The 26977-nt window shown below is 28.1% G+C and overlaps 2 protein-coding genes across 2 annotated transcripts in view; one reads left to right on the forward strand and one right to left on the reverse strand.

Moving 5' to 3' along the window:
* The window catches only part of LOC132932973 (cleavage stimulation factor subunit 1-like), a 44223-nt gene extending 32853 nt beyond the window's left edge, over positions 1-11370 (reverse strand). Inside the window, exons 1-5 of the mRNA XM_060999314.1 lie at positions 11142-11370; positions 10967-11070; positions 10687-10857; positions 9327-9481; positions 448-722 (exon numbers count right to left, since the gene is read on the reverse strand). The gene's annotated coding sequence lies outside the window, so the exon portion shown is untranslated. The remainder of the gene's footprint in view (positions 1-447; positions 723-9326; positions 9482-10686; positions 10858-10966; positions 11071-11141) is intronic.
* On the forward strand, positions 8560-9036 carry LOC132953647 (uncharacterized). Its single transcript, XM_061026019.1, has 2 exons — positions 8560-8914; positions 8996-9036. The coding sequence occupies exons 1-2, from the start codon at positions 8560-8562 to the stop codon at positions 9034-9036; spliced, it is 396 nt and encodes a 131-aa protein (XP_060882002.1).
* Positions 11371-26977: the final 15607 nt, after the last annotated feature.

Genomic DNA, 26977 nt, shown 5'->3' on the forward strand with positions numbered 1-26977 from the left:
GAATATAGGGCTAAATAAGGCCATATACAAACAATATTTTATATAATAATTATATTATACAATTTTAAACAATATTTTACAATATTATATGATAATACCTATAAAATACTTGGCATATTAAAGGTCATATGTCTTAAAATATAAGATAAATACTAACAATTATTAATCAATTATCATAGATTTTGGCCAATGCTCCTATAATTTTAAACTACATTTAAATCAATTTAAAAATAAAGTGTTAAGAAAAAATAAAAATAAATTGTACTTAAAACATGTTGTTATTGTTTATCATCATCTCCTACAAATAATGTAGGTATTTATTTTCATTAATATAATATTATACTCATTTAATATAATAGAGCCATTAAAGATTAGATAATTACAGTTTCGATAAGAAAGTAGATAATTTAGGCCAGAATATCTAGTTAGACGCTTTAATTTTTGTACCTTATAACCGATGGTTTATCCCCGATGAACAAAGTTAAATTGCCTTAGACGAATACATTCGTTCGGGACTATGCTAATTTGTCCTCATTAAGCAGTTGTCCCCTTATTACATTTCTTATATTATCATTCTGTTGAAGATGATTAATTGACAGGAGTTCATGTAATGTATTTTGTCCTTGGCCACTGCATACTTTCAATGCTGGTGAAAATGCGACCAAAATATTGACATACCACTCAGTCTCAAAAATCACAACACAATGGTCTGTAAGGTTCATCTACAAAATAAATTATAATTATTACATTTCGGTTTACAAGTTCAAATTTCTTAGGTTATTTATTATCTAGATAATTTTATTTTATTTTACCTCATCAAAATGATTGTATTAAAAAATATATATTATATACCACGATTCACGATAACTATTCAACTACCTATGTCCAACACTGCTTATTAGTGATGTGAGTTATAACTTAACAATCGCAGAAGATCAACATATTTGTTCCATGTTTTATTTTACAGCTACATCCACATATTATGTACTTTATTTTACTATAGCTGATCCTGCGCACTTCGTTGTCCATAATAAATGACAAAAAAATTGTTCAACTCCTTTTTGGTGTAACTCACTGCACTCAACCACCCTGGTAGGCAAAGTGCGAAAATTCGATTTGATGCATGCTTCTACCTGATCTTCCCAATTAACCAATAGCAACCATTTATAAACAAATATTTCCATCGTAAATCTCAAAATCCCTGTTTGAGCACTTCTATTAATTGTTCGTAGCGTATACGATATTATATAGCCTATAGCTTTCCTCGATGAATGGACTATCCAACAAAAAAATAATTTTACAATTCGAACCAATAGTTTCTGAGATTAGCAAGTTCAAACACACAAACTCTACAGCTTTATATATTAATATAGATTAATAAACTGTATCTAAATTCGACAAATTGCTAGTAACACACATTTTATTGTTCTATAAATGGTCGGTTTATGACTTATGTACATTTCCAACGAATGACAGCCTCATGAATTATTACAGAATATTTATAAACAATTGTTATTATATTACTATAGAGCATCATTGCCTCTTCCTTATATAAGGGGTGGGAATATAATATAATGGGACTTAAGAGTTCAATTTTTATAAAATGTTATCTTTGATAATGTTGTATTATAATTTATTTTTGATTACCTATACATATCACGTTATGATTATGTAACTGACACTGGGAAATTTAAAAATTGTATGAACTTAATTTATGTTATAATTTGTTTTTTGTTTGACGCGAAAATGCACAATAAATATTTCTTACTATATGTTATACATATTATTATTATATTTATATTTTGTTTCTTCATTTTTGTAGAAGAATATAATTTTTTTAAATATAATTTTAATATAAATGAATATGCATATTTAATGTATATTATAAGAGTTTAAAACCAACAATATAAAATATTTTTTATGCTCAATTGTGTAAGGTATGTTTTTTACAGGTAAGAAAGTAAAAAGTGTGCAATTGTATTGTATCTAAAAAGACACAATTCACCTATACTTAATACTTATGTATGAATGAATGAGGTTACCTTTAATAGTAAGTAGATAATTTGTACTTGTATTTAAATACATTTTAATTTATATTTTCTACAAGTGATAGGTAATGTTTTATTCATAGGAATTTTTAAATGGAAAGTGGTCTTTAAATTGTTCAACTAAAATTTTAATCTTGATTACTCAAAATATATAAATTATATATTTAAAATACTTGAAAATATGCTCCTGAGGCATAATTATGTAATGTTACTTATATTTGAATTCCTACAGAAATCGCGAAACTTTTACGAGAACTGCCCAATTCTTCACCAATCAAATAACATAAAAAATAAATAAATGTTTTTTATGATAGCTGTTTTTAAGTTTATAATCTTGTACCTAAATTTTGGTTTATTTCTTGAAAACTATCATTCATAAATTATAATATTATTTAGGCACTTACTAGTTTCAACAATTAAGTTAAAAGTGCAGAAATATATACATATTATAATATACAACTAGATAGACGGCTACATATTCAATAAAGCGGCCCATACACAATCAATATTTGATATTGACAATATTATTGACCTTGTATCATATTAAAAGTACTTCAATTATATTGAAAATATCAAAACCGTTTTGACGAATTTTTATTTTATCAATAATGTTTATTGTGTATGGGCTACTTAAGGTATACAATTTTTATGATAGGATGCCATTTTTCATTTGATTAATGTATACAGTTTAAAAATCTCAAATAATGATCATAGGGTAATAATAAATAATAATAATAATAAATGAATACTATTGAACACGATAGGTATGGGTGTATAACTAACAATAATTTATAATGTAAGATAAAAATAAACAAAATAAAAATAAATTGTTTAACTTAACACTTTGGTTTTTATCAAAATCACTAGTTTTAGATTCTAAGTGTAGCAATTACAACAATGTCTTATTTTTTTTGTGTGTTAATACATACGAGAGTAGTTTATTTTCAATTTTCAACTTCAAAAAAAGCCACATTAATTATGAAAATTTTTTAGCCTATATTAAACAACATTTTAAAAATCACTAGCAAATTGATGAAAATGGATAAAACAATTTCTCTTTCCTGAAAACAGTAATAGAAAAATACATAATAATATATGCGTTTTAAAAACGAAAAGCGAATTACAAGACACTCATGTCAAATCTAAAAATAAATTCATAGTTTCTTTTCCTTATTTTAAATGTAATTGTTTATGTTATTTTAATTTTATTTAAAGTTTAAGTAAAAATAATTAATTTTATGGAATTAACTAATTATCTAATAGATCAAAATGACCAGTATCAATGTAATCAAATTAGGCGGAACTCACAGTATTTAAATGTGGCGCAAATTACGTATTGTTTTTCTATATTTTGGTGCAGATTAAACGTATTTAAATGTACCTATTGGCAAAGCAAATTGGAAGAACTCAAATTGGCCAAAATACCGTCTCCCATGGTCACGGTTGTGAAGGGTAAGGAGGATTTTTTGTGTTACAAAATTGATTCTCAAGAAATAATTAATAGATTAAAATAAAGTTGATTATGCTATAAGTTTAATGAAGTGCTGCAAATTTATAAAGCTGTTATAAGATTGTTTTTTTTTTTTAATGTTATATTATTAATTTGTAATAATTTTAAATAACACACACAACATAAAACACACAAATTTTAAAACTAAATGATGGGCAGTGGGTGTCACTTTGCTGTATAGTAGGTTACAAGTGGGTCACTGTAATGGATAGTGTTAAATTTGAGTTCAATGATATAATACGGTGAAACCCAAAAGCGCAAATCGACCTTTTTTTTTTTCGATAACTCAAAAGCGCAAAACAAATTTGCGCTTTTGTACCTCGGTAGTGGAATAAAAGCGCAAAAATAAATTGTATTACCTGATACATTATTTTGACCTAACGCGCGACGCTCTCTATGTGCGCGTGGCCGTTCCACGACAGATTGCAACAATGGCGTGCGGCGTTCGCATAATTAAGTTTCAGTCTATTTCAATATAATAAATTAATAACCTATTATACCTAGTATTTGCTTACCCTGATTCTGATTTCTGAGTGAAGAGAAGTTTATTTTTTATCTATAGTTCATAGACACTATTTTCGGGTAGCGAACTTTGTCCAAAAGTTACATTCAATCACTCTACAGTTCATAAATTTACAAATTGTCCCTTTCAAAATGTTTAGGTACGGCATTTAAAACAACACATAATATATCTACAGTGTAATTCTTAGTTTTAAACCCCTTCATAAATGTTTTATATTATAATTTATTTATATAGGTATAATTCAACAAAGTATTATTTTATCTTAACAATTTTGCACAGGGCCCTGCAATTTATAGCGCCAGCCGTGGTCCAGAATCATATCACAGGCATTGAAAGATCAATTTTATAACCCGAACCCATCTATTTATAGTTTTATTAAAGTGATTAAAGAACACCAAGCAGAAGTTTATTTTAAATTATAGTCAAATGGTCAAAAAACTACGAATCACAAATCTTAAGTCATCTCCCACCAAACAGCAACAAGAATACATGTCACACCTTCGCCAAGAACTTCTCAACCGTCAATCTAATGGAGAACAGGATCTCATCATTAAATACATCAAAGGCACTCCAACAATTATCAATTCAAAAAACTAAGTTCCATTCACAATATATTCAACTGCTACTACCAAAATGTAAGAGGTCTTAATACTAAATTAAATTTATTAAAAACCAATATAGATTTCTTAGTTTTTAATATTTTAGCTTTTACCGAAACTTGGTTACATAATAAAGTAAATTCACTTGAACTTGGTCTCGTAAATTACGAAATTTATAGATGTGATAGATCATTATTATCTAGCTGGTCGACCAGAGGAGGAGGAGTCTTAATAGCAGTTAATAAAAAATGTATCTCCTCACCAATTGATATTGATGTAAAATCGTTAGAATTATGCTTTGTCTCTATAAAAATTAATAACACTAAAAATTTAATTGTGGGTTGTATCTATTTTCCGCCAAATTCTCCATCTTCTTTGTATAATGAATATTTTTATATTTTAGATAACCTAATTTCTTCTTGCCCAAATGATGATCTTCTACTCTTCGAAGATTTTAATTTGCCAAATTTAAATAAAGCATCATTAAATGCTAACTTAAACCTATCCTCTCCTGAAGCTATTTTTTTGGAAAACCTAGCATTTCTTAATCTTTTTCAAATTAATACAATTTTCAATAGTTATGGTTCAATACTGGATCTAATATTATCCAATTCTAATTCTCATTCTATATCTTTAAATAAGGATGCTATAGTTCCTGTAGATAATTATCACCCTCCTATTAATGTCAATTACTCTCAGTTCTACACACCCACATAGCACACAATATGCTATTAACACTTTTATTCCTAAAAAAAGATACTGCAAATCTAAATTTCCCTGTTGGTTTTCTAAAGACTTAATAAATCTAATAAAATTTAAAAAATACCAACATTCAATATTTAAGTTATCTAACTCACACGATGATTACCAACATTTCTCTTCCTCACGTGCTAAATGCAAATCCTTAAGTAGATTTGATTACTCCCAATACCTAATTAAAATTCAAAAATCTTTTAAATCTCAACCTAAGAAATGTTGGTCTTTTATTAATAATATTAAAAAATCATCTGGTTTACCAAACACAATGTCATTTAACCATAAGACAGCTGATAATGGTCAAGAAATTGTTGACTTATTCAGTCAATACTTCTCCTCAGTATATAAAGATACAGCTTCAAAAAATATTATTTCCCAGTCTAATATAGTTGAATCTATTGATTCGTTAAACTCACTTCATATTGAACTCCTAGAAGTTTTCAATGAATTAGATACTCTCTCTTACAAAAATGCAATTGGTCCTGATGGTCTCTTCTATATTTTTATTTAATTGCAGATTTATACTTTCCCCACCTATCACATATCTCTTTAATTCTTGTTTAAATAGTGGCTCATTTCCATCGTCTTGGAAATCCACCTATATTAATCCAATTCTCAAAAAAGGTAACAAATCATTTATCTCAAACTACCGTCCAATATCAATAATTTCTATTCTCCCAAAAATATTTTCTAAGATAATAAATGATAAGCTTACACCCATATTTAAAAATATCTTAGCACCACAACAACATGGATTTCGCAATAATAAATCATGTCTTACTAATTTAATAACTATTAAACATCATATAATACAATCATTCTCTAATAATCAACAAACAGATGTTATTTATACTGATTTTGAAAAAGCCTTTGATAGAGTAAACCACGATTTATTAATTAATAAACTACAGGAAATCGGCTTTGCAAATCCCCTATTATCATGGTTTAACTCTTTCCTAAGTCAAAAAATCCAATTAGTCAAATATAAAAATTTTATATCAACACCTGTAAACGTAATTTCTGGAGTACCTCAAGGCGATCACCTTTCCCCTCTCCTATTTAATTTATTTATAAATGATGCTGTATCCTCCATTACACACTCCAACATTTTATTATTTGCCGACGATGCAAAAATTTACAAAGCTATTTCTTCCCCCGATGATATTAATCTTCTTCAAAGTGATTTAGCTTCATTTAACGAATGGTGCATTTCAAATAGTCTTTCATTAAATATTGATAAATGCCAAATTGTTACTTACTCCAAAAAGCACAATCCCTTGCATTTTAATTACCATATATGTGACATTAACTTACATCGTTTGTCATTGTTTAAAGATTTAGGGATTTTATTTGATTCCAAGCTATTATTCAATGCTCATGTATCAGCGATTAAAAATAAAGCTTTAGCTGTATTTGGTATGATAAAAAGAAACTGTTCCGATTTTCGTGATCCAGTTACTTTAAAATGTCTATATGCCTCACTAGTCCGCTCTTTATTAGAATACGCTCCATTAATTTGGGACCACAACAATGTAGGACATAATGATCAACTTGAAAAAGTTCAAAATAAAGCTCTCAGATTTATAGGTCATAAATGTAATATTCAAAGAACTCCTCACTCTGGTTACGAATATATTTTAAAATTATTAAACTTAGAACCTTTAAATGTACGTAGACACTTATCATACAACACCTTTCTCACCAAATTGCTAAATAACAAGATTGATGATTCATTTTTATTAAGTCAATTAAATTTCAAAGTCAAAAACTACACTTGCAACAATCATTTATTTTATATTCCTCATTCATCTAAAAAGTATACGTCATACGACCCCATAAATATTTTAATGTCTTCGGAAAATAGTAAATTATTTTAATAAACATTGAATGTATTTTATTATTATTATTATTATTATTATTCCTATTATTCTATATATTAATCGTTTCATCTATTATTATGTTATATTTTATTATTTTAAATTATATTATATTATTGTTATCTATACAAATATATTGTGAATTGGACTTTTGTCCGTATTAATGAATAAATAAATAAATAAATAAATAAAAATCTCCAATACAAAAACTTAGACCTTGTATAAAGAAAAAAAAATTACCAGATTGGAATACTTAAAGACAGTGGCTTCAAATTTAAAATCTTATTTTAAGGTATCTACTCATTATTATATTGTTTAATATGTTAATTTATTTATTCACGATACTTTTTGAACTAATTTAAAATAATACTCACAATTATAATTTTTATTTTTTACTGATGTTTATTAATAATTTTTTGAACTAATTCCAATATCACTGTAAATGCTTAATTAAATATTAATAATAACTACAATTTTAATAAAATACACAATTTTTTATAAAATTGATTTGCGCGGGTTATTTTTTTTTTTGCACTATTGGGTTGCATTTGGGCCATATTTTGCGCTTATGGGCTACAGACATATAATATCATTGTATAAGAAAAATGATTCTGAGCGAAGACGGTCAGTTACTCAGTCAGCCTATGATAATACTAGGTATATTTGTTGATATTATTGTGAATAAAGTAATTTATTTAACAATTTACGTAGAATCTTGTTTTAAATTGTCAAACCTTAGATATAAAAGTTGAACATTTTATAAATTTTTAACAACAAAATCATTTTTAAATGTTGTTAAAATTCAAAATTTAAAGGATTCTAAAAAAAATTGTGCATATATATTTTAAATATTTTTCAACTGCTCTTTTAACAATATACTAGGACCCTTGTATTACATTTTCACACTCTTTACCCAACAAATATATTTACACATTGTTGTAAAACCAATACAATCATCAATCCACTCAGAATCTAAAATGTTTATGTAAAATACAAAACCAACATACCATAGCAATATTAAAATGTCCTGTATTTTGTTCTATATTACTGTTTCATGAATTGTACAAACCGAAGTCTTTTAAAACCGTTATTCGTGTAGCTCTCGTAATTTTAAAGATGCCGAAAATAACGAACAATACACGTACAAAAATACATCGAACAACAACATATTCAAACTCAACTTGTATTAATTAAATCCAACTTCTCTTTCTTACCAAGCGCTATAACGTGTCTAGAAAAACAAGGAATGTCACTTGCCAGTTCTATTTCAATAGTAAAAGACGCAAAAATAAAATTAACTCAAATAAGTGGAGCACAAGGAACAGCGGTAAAAACAAAAATAGAAACTGTGTTGGAGAAAAATGTGGGTTACAAATTGATGGTTAAAATATTAAATATATTATCTGGAAACCAAGAAAGTTTCGAAGGTTTACCTGAAGATTTGAAATTAAATGACTTGGTATATTTTAAATATGCGCCGATAACGTCAGTAGATGTGGAACGTTCGTTTTCGATTTATAAAAATATGCTGACCAACAACCGTCGTGCATTTAAATTTGATAATATCAGAAAATGTCTTATTGTACAGTCAAACTTTACAGGTAAACAATTCATTTTTAAATTTTTATATTTAATAATAATTTAATATATTAAAAAAAAACCCGACCTTTTTTTCATTGTAGGAGAAGACGAAGAAAACAAAATCGAACATACATTTCAGTAATATAATGTTGATAATGTTATTGTTGTCAAAAAATAACTAATTACAAAAAACTGTCTAAATTTAAATGAATAAATCAAATGTTTTAATTTTATTAAAAAAAATTGTTAGTTGCATATTTTTGTGCATATTTCAGTTATTTTAAGTGCATATGTGCATGCAATTTCCTACAATTTGTGTGCAATAAGTCCCAAACCCTAACCATAAGGAATGATCTATGATATATAATTAAGATTTTTACCTTAAATAAAATATAATTTCAATATTTTAATTAAAAGAGTCTAGGAACTCACTTATACTTAATTTGTCCAATATGAGGTATAATATAATTTTATATCCTGTTCACAAGTGCAAAGGTCAGCTTTTTCAGTAAATTAATTTTTTTTATCCAATTTGGCAAATTCATTTTTGTAATGACAATGCTGTTCGATGATCTTGTCTTCTGTATCTGAAATTAAAAATAAATAAAATTCAAATTGTAATATTAATATGAGTTATTATCTTGATTATCAAGTGTCAGTATGCATTCAATGTGTTAAAAAAAATATATATATATATATATATTAAAATTAAACGCTGAATTAGATTTTTACAATTTCATAATGTACAAAAAATTGTGATTGTATTAATAGGAGATTGTAAATTGTGCCCATAGTATCCAAGTGACCTGAAATTCGGCGATATATATTTTGAACAATGTTGTACATTGGTATAAAACCCTAATGTGAAAATGTATTTTTTATAATTAGGTATCATTTACCATTTACCAAAAATAACCTAACAAAAAAATGTTCAACAGCTAATAGAGGCACCAATCCATATTATTTAATTTTTCCATTTTTGATTTATTTATTTAATGTAAATCAAACCAAAAAATCATTTTTGGAGAACAGCGATAGTTGTCTCCTCAGGGTAATGCTAAATGGCTATCTTAAAAATAATATTACTTTTAATTAATAATCTCTGCTGAGAGCAATTTACTGCATAGAAATTTATACTTGAAATGTTTAGGACGCAATTTATGTCTGTCGATATTAATATTTAGTGAAGAACATATTTTGTTAAGCCAGATTGGAGCTTATTTAACCATTTTTAATTAAATGAATTTTTTCCTTTTTACCAAACTACTAAAAAAATATTAGAATCGCATAGTAAATTGTTTTTACATAATTTAGGGCTTGAATAGATAACCATTTAATGGTGTGTATGATATGAGTATATATTACTGTTTTAGTTTAGATAATATTAGTATTATAGTTAACATAAACATATTTTAAATTTAAAATAAATGTTATTCTTTTTAAGTTATGTTTTTATTAGTAAATTACCATTTTAGAAACATTTCCTATTATGTTATGTTTTACATGTTTAACAATATTGTTTATTTTTCATAGGTTAAACCTATAAACGTATAGTTATATGTTTAATATGGTTTATTAATTTTAATTATTATTTTCTTTGTACCTATATTGTTAGACTCACAAAACTTTTATACTTAACGTATTTAGCCTTGAATACCATTTAAAATTTTAACATAACTAATTCAACATAAACCTATCTGTTCTTGTTTTAGGGAACCATTTTCAAAAATAATATGTTTAGTCATTGATTCAAATAATAGTACACCAATAAACCTATTATCAAAAATATTACCAACTGTGCGTGGATATATTAAGAGGTCTGGTTTTAGAATTGACCATTTTGTAATATATTTTGAGGGCGGTGTTTTGATTTTTGATGTTTGTTCTAGATTTATAATTTTACTTCAGCGCCACTGTATAAGAAGGACAACACATGCAGGTGAAACTTGCGCTTTGGAACCAACTAATAAACATAAAGTTTTTCAACAATCATTGTCTTATTTAGTAGAATTTGTTACTACTGGTACACCTATGTAATATTAATAGGTATTTAATAAATGTCAGATACTAACCACAACTAAAAGGCCCAGACCTTGTGTCCAACATGCTTAACGTGCAATCCTGCCTGGGCAAAGTCGTAACCAATGACCATACCAGTTGGTCTGAATTCCAGATTCTGAAATAGATAGAGTTGATTAATAGCTTCCCTTCATCGTCGATGATCTATTGATGGCTGAAATCCATTACTAATAGGAACGAACGTCATCGCCGTTGTTGTTGGTCGAAAAGTAGGTTGTCTATTTTGCTCCGGCTCGCCGCCCGCAACGATGCGACATATTTCAGTCATAGAGAAGTATATTATGTTGATTTCAGTCGAAATAAAATGTTGACAATAGTGAAACAGTAAGTAAGGCAGGTAAATAGTAATAACAAGTAACAAACTATCAAGTAGGTAGGTATGTATCAACTAAAAGTTCAAAATTATCTCGTCTTGATCAGATTACGATAACGTTATCATTTAGCAGTGCGACAATGCTTATCACGTGATTCAATTGAGCTATGAATTTCGAATTTCCGTTTATACCCATAGATAATATATTATAATATATATATATTATTATCTATGTATGTACCATTCGATTGTACTTCGTTTTTAAAAGCTTGTAAATATATTTAATTTGTTTGTAAAGAATTCGTTTTCCTAAAAAACAAAAATTAACTATTTCCCCAGCCCCTCATAGGTTATTTTGTTTTTTAGAAAAACGAATTCTTTACAAACGATAAAAATATCTTTACAAACCTTTAAAAACGAATATATGGAATAAACGAAAATTTGAAATTCCAATTTAGGGGGGCTGAGGAAATGGACATAAAATCTATCAAGTGCCCGTAATAACAAAAAAATCAAAGAAAATTGTAAAATGTATTAATTTATTTTTTTTAATTAAAAATATGGGCATATGGGGGGGGGGGTTCCTCTCGGGAAATCATGTACCCATGGGTGAGTAGTGTGACCTATTCGGAGTCTATTGGTACTGGTTTCTATTTTACGGTAGTGATTATTTGGCCGATGAATGGTTGATTGGTTTATTTAATTAAGTTTAGTTCTTTGTACGGACCAAAGGTTTCGCCAGGATTGTGCTGATAAAAGTTTAATTATGTGTTTAGCATCTTGAGATGTTTGAGATATTACGTTTGGAGGCTTTTGATGCTGTTTTTTTAGCGAGCGTGTCAGCTTTTTCGTTGCCATTTATTGATGAGTGGCCGGGAATCCACATTAATTTGACTACGTTTCCTTTGGCGTGGTGAGCAGAGATGGCGAGATGAATTTTCTTTGGTATGTCATTGGGTTTGTGAGTGTTGGCAATACTTGTTATAGAACTTACTACTTAGGGAGTCACTTAGGATGACGAAGTTATTATTTTGTTTTTCCAGTGAATATTCGAGTGCTTTTAGAATAGAAATTGCTTCAGCAATGTACATGGAGCATTCTACTGAAAGTTTATATGTCATTTCTTCTTTGTTATTATATATATGATAGCGATTCCCATAGTAAGATAATAAAATGATCAATGTAATAATGTCAATTACGTCATATACCTATCAAAATATTTATTGTTTTTATAAATAAATTCTATTTCTAGAAAATTTAAGTTTTTAAAAAGTACATCATCAAACTTACAACATTTTCGAATATAATAAATTTGTTATACTTTTATGTTGCTGCAAGTAACTTACAAATTACTGTAGTCTTTAAGCTATTACATATTAAAAACGCTCTCCTGTACAATTTAATATTTTTGATATAAGTATACCTACGGATCTCTTGTACTGACAGTACGATGTTACTAACACCATTGCCGGATAGCCCACAAGAAATGTTTAGTAGGTATAGACACAGAAAAATAAGTTTTGGTATTCGACGACAAATGCGTATAGGTACCTACCTATTATCAGATGTGGAGATTGATTGAACAGAATAGCTATTAAGAATAGCTTTATATTAAGATAACAATAGAACGTTTTGTTGCCTAAGTGATTGTAAATCTGTTTTCAAAAAAAAAAGCTAATTCATTTTACAGCCCTTTACTATACCTTTCTAATCGAATAAAATTATAATTGTTCAATCATGAATATTCATGATTCGTATATCATATAATAGTTATGATATTTTGCTACTACATTCGCTTACACCTTTATCCACTTTCAGACGCTATAGTATTGTACAATTTGTTATTTATGTTTAGTTATGATGATGATTTATGATTATGGTCTTACACAGTACCGTGTTCATGACTTAAATTAATGACGTATATAGATATTTATAACATGGATAGCTTATTTTGTTAAAAATTAGTAGTTGATGTCAACATTTTAGGATTTATAACATATAACGCTTATAAGTACTTAAATTAATTATTAAATATTAATATAATATGCGATTAATAAGTTCAATAAATATAATATGTTATTATAGTTATTAGTTAGTAACTTTTAAATAAAAAACAATGGTTGTTCTCAGCCCCATTGCCCGTATTATTACTTAAAAAAAAAATATTTATCAACTTTCAACTGTCGTCAACTATATAGTAAGAAAGACGTACATTTATATACGCTTTATCAGAATGAATTAATTTATGTGAAAATATTGTTTTTACATACCGATTTTCCTAAAATTATCATTAATTTTGTGGTAAAAGTATATGAACTACATGCGTGAAAGACCTTGTCTTATATTTTATAAAGTTTGAGCTACAAATTAACTGTGGTTTTGTCAAAATTTGAACTTTAAATGCTTAAAAAAAATAATCGTGCATGTATATATCGTTAATATTTTTAAATAGCTATAATAAAAACTTATGAGAAACCTTATATTACATTTTTAAGCTTTTTGACCAAACGAATAATTTTTAATTGACATTTTTAGAAAAAAAACTAAAATTAATCAAATACAGTCCAAGCAAAGACACGGTCTAGCCAAGGTTATACCGAACAATTTTAACAAATTTTTTTAACTATTTTTGATTTTTCGTTATTTTAAAAAAAATACCGAGAATTTTCAATGAGTTGAAATTGTAAGAACATTTTCAAATACACCACATATAAACGTCTGAAATTATTAATATAGACAAATAAAAATAAAATTGTAATTCATTTTCAAGCCCCTCTCTCTCTCCCAAATATTAAAATCCTGCGTACACCACTGCATATAACTGAGTATGTTTTTAAGGAAAAGATCGTATAGATTATCTACAGGTTTCTGCATTTTCAGCGTAATTACGACAAACGATATGGGACTTTATAATATAATTTAAGTAGATTAATGTATGCTGTGCATTTTTTTATACAGGAAGAAAAAATATGTAACAGCAGTCTGGAAAGGAAATTAGTTATCGGGTGAACGAATAAATTATAAAATTGATTATAAAAGATCAAAAAGTCTTCACGTAATTTTAAAATGTCTTTCGTGACATTGTATCGAAGCTTAATGTGTACATAATACAATTCTGTGTAAGAGTTTAACACTTGACAAAACTCAAAGTTGTGTACACAATGTTTCTCTGCAGCCGGGAAAAATTCATTTAATTTTGAAACATGGCTAATATTGAAAAATTGGATCGTTAATTTTTTGTATTATTTCTTATTGCGATCAGATTGTATATTGCTACTGATTGTAAACTCCAATTATTCCAATATAATAATATGATGTATACATTTGTAACTTTTAAGTAATAATAATGTAACAATACCAAATAAATATAGGTACTTCATTAGTTGAGACGGAAAAAAATTAAAGGATTTTAAAGAAATTATGGTTTTTATAACGAAAGTGCAATTATTTATCCATTATAGTTGTCTTTGATATTATTTTTTAAGTAACTCGTTATCTACGTGTGATTTTGTTTTTACATTTTTAGAATTACATCATTATTTATATTAGAATAAACAATGCAACAAAAGATCAATTTAAAATTAAATACCTATATAAAATAAGTCCAATTTATACAATATAATTTAATTAAAAATAAATTAATATTATGGTAATAAATAATAATACATGGTATCAAAACATTATTAGTACTCAGTAGGTACATTTTTTATTTCTCTTTGTCTGATTTATATAACTGCGTAGGACATAGGTATACTTAGGTACATTATATTATATTATAACAACAGAATAGGTAATTATATCCACGATTAATAATTCTCAATTATAAATTGTATAATTATATTAACCGTATTATATGAGTGTTAATAAGTTATACCATATAAGTCATTAATAGCATTGATGATATAAAACAATGTATTTGTGTATAAAATAATCAATGTTAATAGAAATAGAATATGTATAACTTTTGTATTTTTTCCCTTTTAATCCTATACAATGGTAACCACTAACCAGACTACAAATTTCATTTGGTTTCGGAATATATAAATTTTATGTGGCATATATGGGTATAAATAAATACATTTTTATGTTTTGTACATAATTCATATTATAGGTATAGGTAATTTTTTTAAAATATTTTTATTATTATTAGTATTGAAGATGCAAAACACGTTAGTCAATATAAACATACAAGATAAATTTGACGAAAACTGAAAAAAGTGAAAAAAAAATATTCAAGTAATAAAATTGCCTAATTTATCCAATAATATTGATCAATCGAAAATCATCATTTAATTTAGTGGTATGTGCAACTTTATTAGCAGCTAATATTTTACTTGCTAAATTAATAACACAAGGCTTATATTATAATATAATATAACATATTATGTTTTAGAAAAAAATATAAAATTTGAAATTTTAGACAAGTCTACATTATAGGCATGTAAGATTTTTATACAATACAAATGACAAAATATTATACATATTATGTAGGTGATAAAAAATTTTAATTCGTGCAAATACAATATATGTATTATGTGATGTATTATATAATAATTCATTTTTTCACTTATTTAAGGCGGCTCTTTAGTAGCTATTGGTTAAGAGGGCTGCAGCCGATTTTATCAAAAGTCAAAACTAATGTAGATTTGACCAATCTAATAACATTAATTTTGTTTGTTATAATGTTTTTTAATATATTATTTAAATTCCGTATCATAAAATAAACCTTAAGGGGGCTGGGGAGGCTCCAGTCAATGAAAAAAAGTGACTTTTAGACCAATAAGCTAGACAAAACTAGAAGAATTTGGTTCGACAGATTTTAATTTGAAAACGGGTAATGATTCATCAACAAGTTTACTAGGGAATCATCGAGGTGATTTTGAATATTCCAATTATTGTTAATGTCATAATGAATAGTATAAATACAAAATATCATATTTTTTCGATATTTTTAATATTGGATATCACAGCTGAAAAAAAAAATTCAAAATCACCTCGATCATTCCCTAGTAAACTTGTTGATCAATCATAATCCGTTTTCAAAATTAAAATATGTCAAACCAAATTATTCCAGTTTTGTCTAGCTTATTGGTCTAGAAGTCACTTTTTTTTCATCGGCTGCAGCCCCCTTAAGATACATTTATAGAATTATATTGACACATGGAGAATTGGATTTATACTTACCAAAGGCTTTATCGTATACATCATATTTATTGTCTGAAAACAATTTTAATAATTATACTATTATTTAATAAAAGTTAAGTGATTTCTAATGTAGCCGTTACTGCGCCTGTTATATTTTTGATGGTCGTAGTTTATTATTAGTGTGTGGGAGTTTGGTTAGTATTCGGGCAAGCGTGGTATATAATATGTTTTATATATCACACGTACGCACAACCACAAGTCATCGATGGCATTAGAAAATCATCTTGACGTACTTAGATAGGTAAACAATAGACAATAGACAATAGACAATAGTATATTTTTAGTTCATTTTTTGGAGTTTTTAAGGGAATTTTACACTTTTGTGTGTTTTAGGTCAGAAATCTTGTCTCTGTACTAGTCTATATTCATATGATACTTATATTATATTTAGTGTTGTTTTAGTTCTATCAGTGCTCTGTGTAAAATTAACCATATATTACCGAAATTGTGAATTTTTGTGCTTGAAATAGTATCTATCTATTCATTATAGTTTAATGGAGTGGACCAATACTGTCCATGGTTAATTTTAACAGCCTGCGAATTTTTTACTTTAAAAAGTGAACCGGTAATATAAATATGAGTATGCGCTGAAGCAGGAAGCTGATATATTATAATTTATAATACTACCTATACTATTGTTAATTTTGTTTTAAAGTGCGTTAATAATGTGCCGTGGTACCTATACTGCAGGTAGGTACTCAACAATAAATAATAATTATTAATAACTGTCTATTGTGTATAAGTAAGGTCACCTACTCACTTCATGGCCAACCCGAAGTAGTAAAATATTAATTATTTCGATGATACCTACCCAATTTAATAAAATGTTTCAATGTATGGGGCGGAATATATTATTTGGACGTATATAATATTATAATTTAAGTGCAAAGATCTGAGACAGTATTATTATATGTTGTCCGATAAGACATTACATTTGGCCAAGAAAAACGAATCGTAAAAATATGTTTCGTCTTTACGTCATCATGGGATCGTACATAAATGTTTTAATGATCAATTATAGGTCTGTGGTCGCGTAACGTCGTGGTGTATGCACAATTAAATTAATAGTATATGCTGTAATAATAATAATAATAATAATTATGCGCCAGACGGGGAAAAAAAGAAGTGAAAAAAAAAACAATTCATCTCAAATCGGGACGAACACACGTGGGAAACGAATCGTAATGTGCTCGTGTAGTATTATTATGGTCCAAGTACAGCTGCAGATTCCGACGAAGCGCGCAGCATATTTTCGACGCGTTAGTTTTGCGGAGTTTTTTTTCACTTGAAATAATTTCACTCGTATAGGCCATAAAAATATTGTATTAATCAGTTTTAATTTTAATTTTAATTTCAATTACACAAATATTAATTTATCAAATAGACAAGTCTAAGCAGAGGCGTGATCAGGAATTTTGGATTGAGGGGGGGGGGGGGGGGGAATTGAAATTTGTTTTCAAACAAAATATTTTAAAACGAGTTTAGCGCCCACGAGAGTTTTTCAATTGTTTTCTTCTGAAACCTATGTACCTATTACAACCAGTTAAGAACGATGGTGCAAAAATTAATTGCCGGAAATCATTAGTTTTTATGGTATAGTAGTCTTACGAAGTACACGATTATCGGTTTACGCACATGCACAACGCTTATAACAAATTTTCAATTTTAGATTCTGAGCGGATATTGTATAATATACTACTAAAACATTAGGGTTACCAAATGGCAAATTCTGTTTAAATTGTATTTGGAATAATTATAGTTTATTGCGTTATATTGAATTGCGTTTGAACGCCGGAAATTTAACACGGTCGTGCAGAGTGAGCTTTTCTAACTTGTTTATATCTAATAAATTACTTTAATTTTTAACAATGTCAGTATTATTCAATTTATTATTCTTAACAGCTATATAAACGTTAATATCTCTAATTATTATTTGTGTGACTATATAGCCCAAAAATCCTGATATCCCGCAAACATAGTTCGTCACTGGCCCCTGTACATGATGTATTATATATATTATATATATGTATATTATGTATATGTATATTATGTATTATGTGTATATTTTATATATTAATAATGGCACTCTTACTCGGGAAAAAATTTACAGACATAAAATACTGCGCAATATCGGTGTATCACATCTCAGTTTTAGTATAGGTAAGTACGAGGTATCTCAGTTCAATTCGACCGAGATGGGCAATCCACCAGTGTGGATTTGATAAATAGCACTCAGTATACGTCATACTGTATTACATAGTAGCAGGGTTTCTACCACTTAACACTTTTTATTCAATTGTAAATCTAGTCTTCTGGCAATTTTTTTGAAATTAATATTAATATTACATCTTTCATATTTATCTTACTCTCCTGGTTCAGGATCAATAAAAAATGTCGAGAATTTGACAGTTTTGTTAATGTATTGGTGTCAATTCCATATTGATAATATGCATAAGTATATGTTATTGTTCCAAGTTTGATTAATTTAATTTTGAATTATTGTAAGTTTCTTGACTACGCTTTTTCAGTAAAAAACATCAGCCTTTTAAAGTTCTAACTAAAGACTAGAAACATATTACAAACTAAATAAATAACTTCTACAGTTTAAGAATTAAATTGCCATATGTTTATATTATATACTTTTAGTGTTTAGTTTCATGCATTTTACCATGCAAATTCTGGTGCAGGTGAGTAGGTTTATTAAACATTAACAATTGATTTGTATAATGCGTAGGTAGGTTAGGTTAGGACCATTACCTAATATATTTATAGGTACCTACTCGAAAAACGAAAATTATTGCTATTCTGATTAATCAATCTATAATCTTCTGAACCACTGCAGAAAAAAAAATTACGTCACAACCACCTAGAAAACTATTGCGGAATTTGAATTTAATTTGATGTTGAAAAAAAATAATCCTAAAATAAGATATTAGAGTTTAACAATGTGCATTGAAAAAATGTACTAATTTTATTGTACTGCGACGATTTAATAAATAGGTTACCTACCTAAAATTGTTTTTTTTTTTGTAAATTATTGCTGCACGCTTATATTATAATATTTACATATAAATAGTGAACAAATTCATTCTGCCTGCGAGTAAATAATTATTGTTCGTCGTATAATACATAAATGATATCAACGACCAATAAATTAAGCACCAGGAATTGAATGCATTTGCATAATTAAAAAAAAAAAAAAAAAGTTCGGGGAGCAATGAATTATGCCAAAGCAACTCGTAGGAATTACAGACAATATTTTGGTCCCGCATATTTTTACATACAATTTCGATAAGTTTTTAATTACCGCTGTATAGGTAATAGAGTACTTTTTATTTACAGATATTAGTCATGAATGTCTGCTCAGTATACATCGAAATTACTAAAAAATATTTCAGCGTACTAGTGTATATAGTCTATGGCTGCAAGGAATATTATAATAATATAATTACAATAATAATATGCGCTAATTATACAGGTCACTTTTAAAATAATAAAAGCCTGGGTCATAAGATTTTTCCACCCGTGGGAAACAAATTATGTACGACTCAAAAAATGATATATTATACTTACATTGTATTTTTTTTACATTATAATTTCGAAGTAAAGCAGGGTCAAGGTGTAGACTATATTAATTGTAAGGTCCATTTGCAAAAGTGATGAAAAATAAATAGATTAGGCGCTGAATTACTCTATTTTAGATTCTGAGCGGAGTATTACAATGATACAATTTTAATTTGTGTATGTCTGACGTCACTCTTAGGATCAGTAAAAATGCTTCAATCTTTAACTTTGATGATGGTCTACTGGTCTCTTGTGGTTCCCAAAAACTTTTGAAAATAGTCTAAAAACCAAAAATTGTACCAAAAAACTAAATAGGAATATTGACGCATCACTAGTTTTTGACAACATCGATTAATTTTTTTATTATACTTCAAAAATTATAAACCATTGAGATTTAAAATGTTAACCAAAAAGTTATAATATAAGCATATTGTTGACATTAAAATACAATTTAAAAATTTTATTAAGTATTCGACTCTTTTTAATAGCTATTTAAAATTGTTTTTCTAAATCAACATTTGAACATCTTAAATTGTATACAATATCCCTCGTAAGTTATCAAATGCAATCCAATACCTAAAATACAATGTCACAATTTTTTCGGGGGTTAATATTTTTATGAAATTAGTTATTTAAAATTTAAATATTATTTATATAAATTTTAAATAAATAATATTTTCCTCCAACGATTTTTGTTATTTTGTTACACCAATTTAACACAATGTAATTTTTAAAACATTAAGATGCATTTCCAACAAATTATAGGTATTAAGATTCACACCACCATTCTACAATACCTATTATAAATGTGTTGTCTTTGCAAAAATTAGTACAACCTACCGTATTATTAAATAGTAAAATAAATTACTATATAACATAATAGTACCTAACAAAAATAAAAATCGATTAAAATTCTCTTTAGAATTAGAGGCTGTCAGGCTATCTCCGCTGAGATCTGATTTTCGTATGCAAAGATATAGGCTCAAAATCGTGAATATATCAATGGGTTATATTACAATTCGTATAAATTATTACTCAATATAGTTGTATGTGACAAAAAAAAAAAATTGTGTAAATTGAAAAAAAAAAAACATTTCTCCCCTCATAACCATAATAAGGTATGTTATCAACGAGACACTGCCTCGCCAAGGGTGCTGAGTCACCGGTAGTCGTACAGGCGTTATATACCAAGGGGGGTACCAAGAGGATACTTTTGCTAGGTACCCTAAAAAATACTATACTAGAAAAAAACTAACTCAATGGAATTGAAATAAGTATTGCCAAATTACAAATAATAAGGACGCTATTTTAACTGTAACTTGTAATTGTAAACTGTAATTTGTAACTGGTAACAGATTGAGTCATTATATTAATAAAAGTGCAAAAAGTACTATAGAATATAGTTAAAAACAAGTAGGTAGGTACTTGCCCTAACAGGCATTTTTATAAAAAAATTTACAGATTATATTATCATGATAGATTAATGTGGGTAGAGATTTCATTTAAATAAAAAAATAGTTTAAATATTGACAATATGCTATAATGGTATATGAGATTAGCTGTATTTGAATATCAAGTGTTAAGTAGAGGATACGGATATTAGCGAGTAAAGCAAATTAATCAAATGCAATTTTTTTGTAAAAATCGTTTTTTGCTACTCCAGAATTTCGACTTGTTCGACACCCATGCCGGTAGACACTTGAGATGATCTATAATAATATATTTCACGCAGTGGTTAACTATGAAAGGGGTAATAATTAATAATTGGTTAATTAAAAATTAATAATTAATAAGTAATAATTCTAATACCACTATCTAGTGGTATTAGAAACATCTAGTGGTCCAAGTATATTTCTTAATAGAACTAGTAACGTCATAACACAGATATAATTTGTAAAGCAGTCTTTTCCAAAAAAAATTAAAAAAAATATTGACTCAATAAATTCAACCAATCTCTTTAACTACTGTAATACTGCAGTATTGCAGAGTTCAGGTACAAATAGAGTGATGATTTAGGATCTCAGTCCCTCAAAATGTCAGCAAGCCCTCACTAAAAATATACTATGCTGCTATTGCAACAGCAGCTTTTTTTACATAAAAAGAAAATAATGATTGATTAATAATATAATCAATATTTAAATATTTCTTTCAAATCTTCGACTTGACCTATATTTTATCAACTGATTGTTTCGGAATTGATTGGGGACTTTTTTTTCAGATATACCTTAAAATTTAAAGTAATTTATTGGTGTAGATTTAACACTAAAAAACTAAACTTTCATTAACAGGCAATTAGTGTTAAAATCTATTCTATGTTAACTGATAAGACCATCTGCATCGATCTATGATAAATAAGTATAATAGAGTGTACATTAAAGTATAAGTAAATTTTAACAAACATTTTGAACTATGTAATTTTTTATAAATTTAATTTTGAAACTTATTTTCAATTTTTTTTTTGCGTTTTAAGTAGTTAAGATAGTTTTCAATCTTATAAATTTTTAATTTCCATATTTTTTATTGTTTGTAAACTATATTTTTAAGGATCTTATATAGGTATAGCCTATTTATTCCAACTGCCAAAGAGCTGTCGCTTTTATCAACAGAGTGGCACAATATTACTGAGTGAATACACAATATTACACATGATTGCATTTTAGGATTACTATACGATACGAACGTCAGAGATGTAATAGTAGGATATATTACTGTTCTAGCAGTCTAGAATTTCCAGGGCAGTCGGTTAAACCGGAAAAAAATGTAGATATACCTATATTTATTATACTATAACAATTATTATTTATTAGTGATGATGTGTATCGTATATTATTATATTTCATTTAGCTTCCTTGTTCCTGGCTCCTACAACGTCCCTGGGTCGGGCTGGCTCACAGTCTTACTGTTTTCACCGTTCCATATGGAGATATATCACCCTAACACCCCCCTGCCCCCCAGGCAGTCCACGTCCAATCCCACGAGGAATTCATAAAATAATTTGTACAATGTATCTATACATAATTTTAATGGAACCCATTTCCAGATAATATATAAGATATACAATATGCGTAATGGAGCTAAATGCCAATATCATGTCCCCGAGGAACACACGTCACGCCTAATAAATAATATCACATATAATATATATATGTGTGTGTGTATGTTCTATGTATTCAATATATGTATATGTATATGTATCAGGGACACGGGTTCATCTGCGAAGTACCTATGTAGTTATAGAACAACGTTTCGGCGGGTACCTATTTATATGTATATATATATTATGGGAATGTCGTCGTATAATAAGGGACATATTATTATTATATATATACCCTACATAATACACATGCATATATATTATATGCTTAGGGCGTGTGGCGTCCACGTTATTTAATGGAATTCCGAGACCATCGTTAACGATCGGGTAGCGGTACACACTCACACGATATATAATAATATTATATATACACACATATGTGTGTACATATGTATTCGGTTTTGTTTGTCGAAATGGTCGGTTTCCGGGCTCTATATATATATATATATATATATGTGTATATATTATGTGTGTGTATATAATACGCACACATCGTGCAGTGCATCGGGACAGGCTCAATGTGTTGTGCGATGAAATATTATTATTTTCGTGCACACATGGCCGAGCAGTGTGACTAAACCGATAGGTATGATACCGTCATACACCGAGTTTATTATTATTATGTTTCGAGGAATATCAAGAGGACGGTAAACCGTCGAAATCGTATATGGTGATGTGAAAACACACCGACGGAGGAGCAGTGAGAACTACAGTGATCTGAACTTTTTGTGTGCACCGGATTATGATCATGTAAGAAAAATAGAAGTTACTCGATCGTTTTAGAAAAAATAATAATTCAAAAAAATATTTTTGTACGCAAGTCACTAGAACATAAACCAGTTTTCCAAAATTGGGAATAGCAAAAGAGTTTTCAAAAAAAAAAAACCTAATTTACTATAAACAGACTTTGCATTTTGTCCAAAACATTATTATCTTACTGCAAGTACATAATATTACAGTAATAATTTAGACGCTATTTAATTCTTAATTTGGTCTAGACACAGTAATAGTCGAACTACATCAACATGTTTTAATTTTCTATATTATTTCGTGATAAATGTTTAATGACCAACTATATTATGACAATGGTATGGGACCAAATGTAAAATACTTTGAATCGGAATTCAAATGTATTAAACATTTTTCTCAGAATGTCAATGAATTTGTCTACAACTCCATTTTAAAAATTCCATTTAAATAAATCGCATATTACCCTACACGTCTTAATCTATAATATTGTAGGTAGGTAAGTACCTAATATATTGTACAATATGGGTTGAGGGTTCGCATCTACGCGATACGTAAATATTATAAATTTATAACTTATAAGATATATTTAAATCGTAAAATTATGACAAACGCACGCGATAGACTAAAAACCACTTGGTACACGAAACACTTTTGTAATCGTATTCGTCATCCTGTTCTAATATAACTATGCAGTTCGCCATGATCAGACGAGTTCGAGACTTAAGAAAACGTAAAAATATGATATTATATAGCTTATATATTATTTTTCTCCGAAAATGTAATTATATACACTAAAACGATTTACCTACCTACAAGGCCAAATATTTCTTCAATCAAATACATTTTTAATTCATTTTTAAGTGTTTTGTACGAAGAACAAATAAAACACCATAAGTACCAAATTAATTATTTCTTAACCTATTAAATGGAAAAAAGTGTTATTGATATCCAATTTTGTATTTTAATTATCTGTAACTATTTTAAAACGTATTTTTATATTACTAATCTGCCATCATGTTTTACTATATTCAATAGTCAATATAGATAATAATATGTAATTACGATAAGTCCCAAGCCCCTGATCATAATAGATGGATAGATGTCCGGCGGCGGTCGTTGGCGGAGAATGTCGATTGCAAAAGTAATTTCTTCATAAAAAAAAACTTATTACATTTTTTTTTGCGACGTTATCGTCATACATCATAATATTATTAACCTTGAAGTCAAGCCAAACGGCTGATAGGCTACAGTTCAAAGAAACGTCCATGTCAAATAGACTTGCCCTCTTTTTTTTCCAGTATAATATAATATTATATATATTTTATGAGTTTAATTCGTTTTCTAGTACCTAAGTAGTGTTTATAAATATATGATAAAAAAAAATATATTATACAATATTGAGATTAAAATATAGTTGCTCAATTTTATTTTATAATTATTATAGAAAAACAAATTAACAATACAACGAAAATGTAACAAAATCATAATGTAGTATTAAATAAATGCGTGGGTATATATTATTGTGTATCATACCCGTGTATTTATTTTTATAAGCAAACATATATTGAGTATAATATCTCAACAACAATTTACAAATTATAATTTTTTTTTAGAACGAAAATCAATTTTATTTTATTCGCTGGTAATTTGTATCTTGACACAAATGTCAGTGTGGTAAAAATATCACTTTATATTGGAAAATTTAAAGAAGGCAAGTCATAGGTTGGATATATCTATCAGACATGACACCTCACAACAAAGTTAGCTATAAATATTGTACAAAATATGGTTTTGGTAGTCGTCATCGTCGTCGTCGCTGGGCAGGTCTTGCACGAAGCAGTATCGACATACCAGCCCTTATCAGTTCTCCGTCCAGTTGTTTAAATTGCACACAAGGCGAAGAATGATAAGGACCGGTATGTGAAACGATTTCACGATCCACGCACGTCTGAAACACAAAACAAATGACGTTTTAAAAACACGTTGAATTGGTCATGTTAATATATTATACAATATTATGCATAATAATAAAATGCAATAAGTATATATACAATATATAACTGTGTTCATATCGAATTTTTGTAACCAAATTAGGTGTAGTGGCGAGAGTGCATAACACATAGCGCCTGACCATCAGTCCTAAAATATTATATACACCGAAATTACGCGTGCCAGGCGAGATGTATTATAATCGCGTAAAATTATCATGTACACGCTGCACACAGGCCTAATTTAAAATTGTAATTTTTGAGGGGCTTCGGTCTCATACGATTTTTAAGGACCACGGTTTCGTCGAGGGTGTTATTATTTTTTGTTTTAGTTTTGCAAATTATGATGGGAAATTAATATTTCCATTTTAGTAATCTACGGGCTAGAGGTTTACTGATGATCTGCTCGAATAACTGCAAATTAATAGTCTAACCGAGTGCATCAGATTGGAATGACAATGTATAAGCGCGCGCCCCCGTCGGCACACCTAAGTCCACCCTCGTCAGCTGTGTAAATAATATAATATTATAATACGCTAACACCACCACGCACTCAGTCTATATAATTGTTTCGAGCACCACACCACTCCGTCACACGTTTAGTTTTCGCAGAAATCATTTTCGATGGCGATAAATCGACCGGAAATTTAACACGTCTCGTATCGTAACCGAATATACGAGGGTAATTCACCACAAATCGTCGTCACACGTACGACACACACACATATATATATATATAATATTATATAAATAATACGCTTAGGATTCGCGATTTTGTTGTGCGATTCGCGAGCACGTGACAAAAAAAAAAAGCATACGATGTTTTGGGACTTTCCGTCTAAAAACGAGTGAAAAAGTGCGAATACTTTGTAATATAATATATTATTATAGCGTAGGCGCACAACAAAACATCGTATATTACGTCTCGTTTTACGGCGACGTTTGTCACTCGCTATACATAGTCGCTGCTTTCATATTATATATAGTAGTATAATATGTCCTGCGCCCTCGGAAAAAAAAATAACATTACGCGCGCTGCACGATTGATTGAAAACGAGAAAAGTATAATCGATAGCATTATTTAATGACG

The sequence above is a fragment of the Metopolophium dirhodum genome, chromosome 1, assembly GCF_019925205.1.
Source record: "Metopolophium dirhodum isolate CAU chromosome 1, ASM1992520v1, whole genome shotgun sequence".
NCBI lineage: Eukaryota > Metazoa > Arthropoda > Insecta > Hemiptera > Aphididae > Metopolophium > Metopolophium dirhodum.